General features: G+C 32.0%; 3 protein-coding genes across 3 annotated transcripts; 2 read left to right on the top strand and 1 right to left on the bottom strand.

The window, feature by feature from the left end:
• The first annotated feature begins 3,534 nt into the window (after nucleotides 1-3,534).
• Nucleotides 3,535-4,980, top strand: LOC131670508 (uncharacterized). The gene is made up of 4 exons (XM_058946166.1): nucleotides 3,535-3,761; nucleotides 3,815-3,929; nucleotides 3,994-4,360; nucleotides 4,434-4,980. Exons 1-4 carry the CDS (start codon nucleotides 3,705-3,707, stop codon nucleotides 4,933-4,935), a joined length of 1,041 nt encoding a protein of 346 aa, XP_058802149.1. The 5' UTR covers nucleotides 3,535-3,704; the 3' UTR covers nucleotides 4,936-4,980.
• Nucleotides 4,833-6,888, bottom strand: LOC131670507 (threonine aspartase 1-like). Its single transcript, XM_058946165.1, has 9 exons — nucleotides 6,576-6,888; nucleotides 6,420-6,487; nucleotides 6,056-6,327; nucleotides 5,842-5,998; nucleotides 5,671-5,787; nucleotides 5,412-5,592; nucleotides 5,184-5,335; nucleotides 4,998-5,098; nucleotides 4,833-4,873 (listed from the first exon to the last, which is right to left on the bottom strand). Exons 1-8 carry the CDS (start codon nucleotides 6,613-6,615, stop codon nucleotides 5,018-5,020), a joined length of 1,068 nt encoding a protein of 355 aa, XP_058802148.1. The 5' UTR covers nucleotides 6,616-6,888; the 3' UTR covers nucleotides 4,833-4,873; nucleotides 4,998-5,017.
• An 83-nt stretch (nucleotides 6,889-6,971) lies between these two features.
• On the top strand, nucleotides 6,972-8,754 carry LOC131670509 (uncharacterized). The gene is made up of 7 exons (XM_058946167.1): nucleotides 6,972-7,115; nucleotides 7,273-7,417; nucleotides 7,493-7,641; nucleotides 7,710-7,875; nucleotides 7,958-8,077; nucleotides 8,168-8,338; nucleotides 8,419-8,754. The coding sequence occupies exons 1-7, from the start codon at nucleotides 7,098-7,100 to the stop codon at nucleotides 8,553-8,555; spliced, it is 906 nt and encodes a 301-aa protein (XP_058802150.1). The 5' UTR covers nucleotides 6,972-7,097; the 3' UTR covers nucleotides 8,556-8,754.
• Nucleotides 8,755-10,187: the final 1,433 nt, after the last annotated feature.

The raw sequence follows: 10,187 nt of genomic DNA, 5'->3' as shown, positions 1-10,187 counted from the left end.
GATTCATTTTCAACAATATCGAAAAATACGGTTTCGCTATACTTTTTGCAGCAATCAGATCCTCAACTGATTCTTGATTCTTTTCAATACTATAGGGATATCATATGTGCTTCGCGCGTTCTCATCTTCTATTTTCATTTTTAATCGTATTGGTTAACATATTTCACTAATCTTTTTTTTTAAAGGTAGATTTTTCAGTTTTTTTTACAAAACTCGTGTCACACGGAAAACTGTGTATTAGTAAAACAATTCCGTGTATTCCAAATTCATAATTTATCATATCGAATAATCTTTAGTTCTTTTCAATTATATAGGTCATATTACTATTAAACGTTTATCCTACTCTTTGAATAAAGATTACGAAATTACAAAAATTTTTTCAATCTTACAAATTCCAATATTAGATTATCGATTTGCAATAGAAAATGATTCCAAAGCATTACCTCTTGGTTTACCAAACGATTTACTCACTGTTAGTTTCATAAAATGAGTGGTAAATTAACATGTAAATCACTGCAGTCAATCTTTCTTTACTTTCATTATTTTCTAAATAACCTGTTTCAATTATGATAATGGAATTTTTACTACTACATCTCAACTCGAAACCATACATACACGTTATTTGCCGCCACATAGTAGTATATCATGTGATCATAGCACTAAATTATATATAGATATCGGCACTATCGGCAGGACAGCCACTAAAGGTAGCACGCGCCATCTTATGAGAGAGTCGCATATATAGGTACGACAAATAATACTAGTCGGTATATGCTTAGTCGGTATGTAGGTAGGACAGATGCCGACCTCGTTGGGGATCAGGGGGCCTATTCTGAAAAAAAATTTTAGCACGGGGCCTATTCTGAAAAAAAATTTTAGCACATGTCATAAGCATTTATCACATCTAAAGTGATTAATTCTATGGTAAACTGAAGTGACAAACTGATTTACCACAAAATTTTTTTTCAGAATAGGCCTCCAGGTGATGAACTATAAAAAATTTCTAAATCGTGACGAATCTAAGTATGTTTTATAAATCTGATCGCCATTTCTATGCTGCTGTTTGAATTTCACGTTCCACGTATGTTTTTATTTGGAAGTAAGTTTAACCAACTACAATTGAGACTATATACACGTTCACTACTTTGACATTTTTCAATTTGTATAAATTTATTTACCGATCAGTTGTTATAATTACTACAATAAAATTGAAACATATTATTAACATATACATATAGAATTAAAGACTACATATAAAATTACTTAGACTTTCATCTTTTTATCGTAATTGGAATCTTAGAATATCTTTAAGCTAATTTGCCTCGACCAACGCATTACAACAATATAATTATCAAATCTTCTACTGAAAACCTTAACTGCAAATTTTATGTATTATTCATTCTACACTTCAGTTAAATTATTACACTATATACACGAAAATCCGTTGCAATATAGAGATTGGCTATTAGAAATATTTTCACCAAATTTTATATCTTTTCTTTACTTTTACATTGATCCATTTGATTGGATTCCACGTTCCTTCATTAATACAAAATATAGGCCAATACTCAGACTTGTGAATCTGATGCCCAAAAAAATTTTTTAATCATATTTTTGAGTTTTCATGAGCTAAAACGTTTTCTCCCTTTTTCCGGATTATGTCTCCGCTTGAAATTTTATTTCCGGATTTTCCGTTTTTAAGAAAATTGCGAAAAAAAATCGGGCGTTAGTACAGCGCGCAAAATGCATTAAACATTTTTCTCCTGTCTAAAAAGAAATAATATCGATAGCGGATGATAGCTCCTTATTCCCGGATTACGAAACAATTTTCCTTTTGTCGATTTTCTATCAAAAATTAAGGAAAATGTAAAAATTAGTAATATGCGGCAGTTAGTCGATAAAACAGGTAAAACGTTTGCTAATCACCAGATATCCCTATATGAGTTCTACATTACGTAATTATAATAATAAGTAATTTAAATTCTACTCAATTAACCATTCACATTTTATGTACATATACATAAATAATTTTTTCTAAGGATTTCTATAAGTTTGTCAACATGTCAATTTTATAATTAATATTTTAACTATATAAAATAACAATTCTGAACAAAGTAATAAAAAAATTGAATTGACTAGTTAAAATTGAAAAAAACAATCATTGATCAAAAACTTATAGCTTAGTTTTATATTTGTTGAATTATTTAATAACGAACTTAATTTTACTTCCATTCTTCTTAACAATTTAAAGTAATAATCAATTGTAGCATATTATAAAAATACTTCAATATACAGGTCAGGTTAAAATAAACTATATTTGTTTTGTCAAAAATATATAATTTATTTTTCCTTGCTTATGTTATATATACAATATTTATTGATAAACATTGTGAACAATATGTCGTATTATAAAATATATTAAAAACTATAAAACAATAAGGTTGGATTATTTATATTTTTTTATGCAAATACCTAATCGTAATCATTATCCACAAAATTAGCAAAAGTGTTGCTACGTTGAAACAAATATATTTTTGACAAAACAAATATAGTTTATTTTAACCTGACCTGTATATTGAAGTATTTTTATAATATGCTACAATTGATTATTACTTTAAATTGTTAAGAAGAATGGAAGTAAAATTAAGTTCGTTATTAAATAATTCAACAAATATAAAACTAAGCTATAAGTTTTTGATCAATGATTGTTTTTTTCAATTTTAACTAGTCAATTCAATTTTTTTATTACTTTGTTCAGAATTATGTTATTTTATATAGTTAAAATATTAATTATAAAATTGACATGTTGACAAACTTATAGAAAACCTTAGAAAAAATTATTTATGTATATGTACATAAAATGTGAATGGTTAATTGAGTAGAATTTAAATTACTTATTATTATAATTATGCAATGTAGAACTCATATAGGGATATCTGGGGGCCTATTCTGAAAAAAAATTTTGTGGTAAATCAGTTTGTCACTTCAGTTTACCACAGAATTAATCACTTTAGATGTGATAGATGCTTATGACATGTGCTAAAATTTTTTTTCAGAATAGGCCCCGTGCTAAAACTTTTTTTCAGAATAGGCCCCCTGGTGATTAGCAAACGTTTTACCTGTTTTATCGACTAACTGCCGCATGTTACTAATTTTTACATTTTCCTCAATTTTTGATAGAAAATCGACAAAAGGAAAATTGTTTCGTAATCCGGGAATAAGGAGCTATCATCCGCTATCGATATTATTTCTTTTTAAACAGGAGAAAAATGTTTAATGCATTTTGCGCGCTGTACGAACGCCCGATTTTTTTTCGCAATTTTCTTAAAAACGGAAAATCCGGAAATAAAATTTCAAGCGGAGACATAATCCGGAAAAAGGGAGAAAACGTTTTAGCTCATGAAAACTCAAAAATATGATTAAAAAATTTTTTTGGGCGTCAGATTCACAAGTCTCAATACTCAGGTCCTATTTAACATTGAAATTCAGTGACTATCATTCAGCAATCAAGCACAGTTGCAGCTCTCTTCGCTCCAGATAACACAGCGTGCCAGCATGGTTTGGCACGCGCGTGCTCGTCACGGCGTGCCGTTATAATGCAGGCATAGTGCTTCGAGCGGCACTGTGTTATCTGAGTAATAATTAATTTTCTAACCTATTTATAATTTTTAATTTATAAGCGACATAAGGAAACAGTGTTGACAATGGATGACAATAATGACAATACAGAAGTTTATTTTGATAGTTATGAAGATTTGGATGTAAGTATTATAATAATTAAATTTATTATCGTTTCTATAATTTGTTATTTTAGGTCCACCGATTGATGCTCAATGATAAATCTAGAACATTAGCTTACAAAAATACAATATTTAATATGAAAGATAAGTTTACCAATAAAATAGTAATGGATGTAGGAGCTGGGACTGGTAATAAACAGTAAATATAATTTTTTCTAAACCCACTCTCTTGTAATTTTATTTTAATTTTCAGGAATACTGTCTATATTTTGTGCACAAGCAGGAGCCAAGAAAGTTTATGCGGTAGAAGCAAGTAATTTGGCAAAGTTAATATCTATAGTAGCTAAAGAAAATAATGTTGAACAAGTTATAGATATCATAGAAAAAAAGGTTGAAGATATTGACACAAATGAAATAGAGAAAGTTGATATTATTGTGTCCGAATGGATGGGTTTTTATTTAGTGCATGAAGGGATGTTAGATTCTGTCATATTTGCAAGAGATAAATTTCTCAAAGATGATGGGCTTATGTTTCCATCTATAGCTAAGATTTACACAGCTCCTTGTCAACTACCTAACTTTAATGAATTTTGGGATGATATTTTTGGAGTAAGCATGAAGTAAGGGACTAAGTGGTTATATTGATAGATTTGATGTACTAAAATTTGATTCATTTTTTGATTTATACTTTAGATGTATAGCAGAAAAATACAGACAAAGCAAATCTTCTAAGCCAGAAATTTTATTAATTCCTCAGGAAGACATTTTAGCTGAAGGTAAAATAATAGTTTGGCTGGACTTGAAAACAGTAACTTCGGAAAATTTAGATAGTTTAGGATCAAAAGTTGTGTTAGCTTGTTCAAAAAATGGCAAATATCAAGGCTGTGCTATTTGGTTTGATGTGGAGTTTCCAGATGATTCAGTATTATCTACTGATCCTGCATTAGAGCCAACACATTGGCAGCAAACAGTTATAGTCTTACCTACATCCTTTGATGTTAGTAGAAAAGAACCTATTGCTTTTGAATTGAAATTCGATCGAAATAATTCCAATTCAAGAAGGTATAACGTTTCATTTACAATGTTGGATGCCTCAGAAGTTTCTCACGAAATTCCTTGTGATTGTGACATGACTAAATGTATCGTTACCAGAGAATATATAAAAAACCAGTTTGCAATTGAATTAGATACTTAAATACTTTTATATCTGATATTTTTTTATAAAACTACATATAAATTACATAAATAAATACATACAAGTATTTGCTGCAGTTTACTTAGTTTTTCAACTTAAAACTAACTCCTTCTACTGTAGCTTTCTTTCCTACTTCTGGCACAGGTAAATTAGACATATGGCTCTATAAAATAAAGTGAAACAATACTGTTTAAAACATTATCAAATTTGAAAATGAAAGTTGGTGTTTTACAACTTTTGATATTTACTTTTGCTGATTTATCAGTAGAGCTCTTATAACCGATTATCATACTATTTGTAGAATGACTCCAAAGTAAATCCCCACAACCATCTTCATGGGAATACCGAATTGCAATCAAACCACCAAGTTTTTCAGACAAATGTTGCAATAGTCTAGAATCTGGAAATAGGTATTTTGTATAAAACTAGCATTCAAATCTCTACAGTTTATTTGGTCAAAATGAAAATAATTTTACCAATAAAATCAGCTTGCATTGCTCTGTGCAAGCTTGTAGTTGGACATTCAGTTGTTACAATGGCATCAGCTATAGTTCGAGCTAATGTAGTTCTAATGAGATGTTCTCCACAACCAGAAGTACTGGTTCCAACTGAAATTTCCCCTTTACTTGCCCAAGTTCCACAGCCCCATAACCCTGCCTATTTAGAATAACAATTATAGGATATAATAGAGCAATTTTTATCTAAATAAAAGTGAAATTCAATACAAGATTTTACCTGCCCTACACGTCCAGGGTATTTTAAAATTATTCCTCCACTTGAGCATGCTGCAGCAATATTACCATCTTTATCTACACAAACTGCTCCTACTGTATCCATTCGTTTTTTCAATTGCTAAAATTAAAGTTTACTTGACTTATTTGATAATTTATCTAAAATAATAAGTACCTGAGTTATTTCACTAATGTCTCCATTGGCCTTTTCTACTTTCCTCTTGTAGTGTTTGTAAATTTTTTGAGCTTTAACTGATATTAAATTTTCTGGAGGTATAGTTGGGATTCCCATTTCTTTAGCCCAAGCACTTGCACCAGACCCTACTAAAAAACTACATATAATAAGATTATTTATATTATTTGCAAATCATTTTACACATTTGTATTACCTTGGTGGAACTCTTCCATTTCCAATATCAACCATTTGATATTGACACAAACGTTTTGCCAACTCGACAGGGTTTTTAACACCTGTCACTGCACCAACAGCACCATACTGAAGATCAGATCCATCCATAACACTTGCATCACACTCAACATTTCCATTGTAAGTAAGATTTGAGCCATATCCTGCATTTGTTATTGGAGAATCTTCTAAAACAATAACTGCTTGAACAACAGCTTCAAGAACATCATATGACTGATGTAAAGATTCTATTCCCTATAAATTATACACACATATATATTAAGTACATGCTATATACTTTGATTTTGTATAAAATTATTTATATACATATAAACATTTAAATACACCTTTTCACATGCTTCCTTACTCAACTCTAGATATTTATCTTTTAAATGTAACGAATGTTGTCCAGCCCCTTTTTCAAAAGAAATTAAATATAAAAATCAGCAAATCACGTTGATGTTCTTGACTATTACTATTAAAAACAATCAGATAAAAATTACCCAAGTGAACTGCAATAAATCCTTTACACGATTCACTCATCTCATGAAATCCTTAATTACTGAGTTGAAGTGAATATTTTTTCACTAATGGTGTGGGTTTATTATCAAAATTATTAATTTAAGAAAAGGGTTATATCTAATTTCACACGGCAAAAAAGGATTTCGTGCGCAAGGATAGGTGTCGCGTAAACCGTGTACAGCTAGGTCCAGCTACAAGAAGTGGCCAGCAGCTCACTTCAATTTATAGATTCAGTTTAGTATCTTCGTGGTAATCATGAATGTACAGACTGAAGTGCACTGCTGACCATTTTTCTTTAGCTCGGACCATAAAAGTGAATAGTGAAGTGCTCTACGGAACACAAAAATCAATCGATCTTAATTTAAAAGCGCGAAGGAACAGTAGACAATTTCAAGGTAGAATACGATTCTAACCGTTTTTTTTTCGCGTCGACATCATTCGGGTTACGTTTACAGCAGTTTCATATTTATTTTGTAGCATAAACAAAGAAAACAAATCTAACAATGAGTTGTATAAAATTTGTAAGTAAACGAAAAAAATCGATTTGTAGAGAGTAATCGATAAATGACATAACTTAGTTTTAATTTTATAGTAATATTTTCTTTTAAATTCAAAATCAAAAATAGTTAAGCTAATTATTCAAATATTAATTTACTAAACTGGTTTATTATTTTATAGCCAAGTTCTAAAGCTGATTTACTAAAGTCATCAAATAAAGAAAATATAATGAATTACAATACAGTCAATTCACAATTAATAAAATTAGCTAATGAAGTATTTGGAGAAGATAATTGGAGTCACTCAGTTAGCCATCAATCACTGGGTAATTTGTTTTCATTTCAAAATTTATATTCTAAGGAAAAACAATAAGTTTTATTTAAGATATTAATTCTTCTAGACTATGTTGATTATGTGGCTGGTAAATATCAAGCAGGCTGTTCTTCCATAGTTAGAGTCCAATTACAAAGTGGAAATTTTCACGAAGATGTAGGGTATAGCTGTACAGAGAGTTCATCAAAAGGATCAGCTATACACAAAGCAAGAATGGTAAGTCATTGAGAATATGATCAATTGTTACTTTTCTTATGTATAAATTCATATTACTTTTTTTCAAGGGTTCATGTAATATTGCTCTCAAAAGAGCTCTGATGTGCTTTGGAAAAGATATCAAAAATAAAATTAATAAATTACCAAGTCAGCAATGTAGTCCTATGCAGATTGAAAAATACATTAAACAGATTGATCCACCTCAAAACCTTCTATTAGAAGACAATGTTCAATGTAATAACAGAAAACTTGTAAGAATATTTTATTGGTAAGTGTTTGATAATTGTTTTGACATATTATATGTATTGTATTGCAGCAAATACATTTGAAGATTGCATTCCATTGTCACAAGCTGAGGCATTAATGGATGCTGCAGCCTTTGATCAAATATTTGATAAAGATCAAAATTCAAATAATCTTGATCTAGTAAAATCAGGTAGCGTATTTGTGTCTTATCAAGTATTCATTTATTCTAGAAAGATTCTAAAATAAAAGCTATTCTACATTTATATTTGCATCAATACAGACAAAAGTAAGGAAAATTCTATAAGCAATGGAATTAACGAAGAACTTCGAGTAGGTGTTTCTGAGCCAATTACATCTACAGCCAGTGTAGTGCACAAGGAAAAAGTAAACATTAACAATGGTGTAAAGACAGATATAAAAACTGAAGAATCAAAACTTGTTATTTCTACAGGTATAGAAGTGTACCTAATTAAAATAAGACATGTTAATAACTTTATTAATTTATTTTTCTATTGTGTTTCTACATGCTAGTGATGACAGAAGAAGAAATGAGACTGGATCGAAAGAGGAGGCAACGAGAAATGCAAGAAGAATTCAAAAGAAAACAGGAGTCTAAGAAGAAGAAGGAAGACAATGGGAATAAGCCAACACCAAATTCACGTTATTAATAGTCTGATACACATCCCTTGTATTATATTTATTTATATTCTGTGTTTTTATTGTGCTACTGTAGCATATCTATATATATATAGTTTTTATAGAAATATTTATTTAGTCTAGATTAAAAAACAGCTTCATGTGTATGTAAATAATAATTAAAAACAAGTAATATAGGTTTATTCTAAGTGACGCTTTTATTGTTTTTTTTTTCATTGTAATTTGTATAACCACACATTGTTATGAAATAAATTAGATCACCGCAGTAGAAAAAAAGGAAAGTGAGAAAAAAAGGCAAATTGCTCTCTGATTGAACATGCCATCCTAACTCGGAAAAAAAAGTGGGCGAAAGCCAGAGAGAGGGAGAGAAAAAGGAACGTAACGAGACTGCCAGGCAGCGGCAAACGAAATTAAATAATGTGCAGCTTTCCTTCCCTTTCTCTCATTCTCCCTTCGTTCTCTTCCCTGCAACACATGGGTCGTTTGGAGCTAAACGTCCACTTCATTGGTTAAAAAAGTCGCTAACGAGCGCGTGTTTTGAAAATTCAAGTAGCTGGATAATTACAATGGTATGTGTATGTATGTGTGTGTGTGTGTTTTCGTGTGTGTATGCGCGCGCGCGAGGGAATACGTCTAAACGCTTTTTCCTCGCTCTTTCAGCCCTCTCTGACGTCACCGAGCGCGGTGGTGGAAAAAAAGTCATTCTCTTTTTCCTGTGGAAAAGTCTCGTTCTCGTGTGCGGGTGAATAAACCAAATGCGCTCTCCTACGTCATTTGGCGCACTTGAAAAATAAACCTTGCTCTGCGCTACGCGACCAGGTCACACACACACACACGTGCGCGCGACGCTTTTTTTTTATTAATCGCCCCCTGCACACAAGCGCGCGCGTGCTGCGTTAATGGGCATCGAACGAGCCGCGTACTTTTTTCTACCTCTTTCAGCCAACCCACGGGAACGATGGACGAGTGAACATTTCATAGAGCTTTTCTTTATGCTGTGTGGCAAAGGATTGTTTTCCCCCGATATATATCGGACAGGGGGGGGGGGGGGTATAATAAAAGTCGGCAAAGTGGATCGTAAAAGAGGGTGAGAGAGAGAGAGAGCAAACACGCGACTGTTTCCAGTTTACTTTATGAATGAGCACGCGCGTAATGGAGGTCGAGCTTTCGTGTTAAAAATTATTGCAGAGAGCGCTCACTCGCGCGAGCTGTAAAGTGTAAACGTGTTCTGAATATACATGAAACAAAAGAGAGAGAGAGAGAGAGAGAGAGAGAGAGAGAGAGAGAGAGAGAGAGAGAGAGGAGCGATGTATATAACGCGCGGCGGCGGCAGCTATCTACTTCGAGCAGCTTGTTTAAATGAAACGGAATTAAAGTGCTCGGCAGCATTATCTAAACATGCCTCGTGATTTATAATTCTCCCGGGGGGGGGGGGGGGGGGGTGCGAGCGCCATGCGATTTTTCCGAACGAAAAAGAGAACAAAAAATTTATTGTTATACGTGCGCGAGAGGTAGAGCCCAGCGTGAAGCCCCGGATACCAAGGAGAATTATAGTTTTAATGTCGATAATTTCCCGCGCCACGGCTGCTCCGATTCGAGTCGTCAAACACGCGCGAGTGAAAAACTTTTTTAATTTGATGTGT

This window comes from Phymastichus coffea, unplaced genomic scaffold (genome assembly GCF_024137745.1).
Source record: "Phymastichus coffea isolate CEN01 unplaced genomic scaffold, Cenicafe_Pcof_1.1 PCOF00111, whole genome shotgun sequence".
Taxonomy (NCBI): Eukaryota; Metazoa; Arthropoda; class Insecta; order Hymenoptera; family Eulophidae; genus Phymastichus; species Phymastichus coffea.
This window is presented reverse-complemented; position numbering and strand designations above follow the sequence as displayed.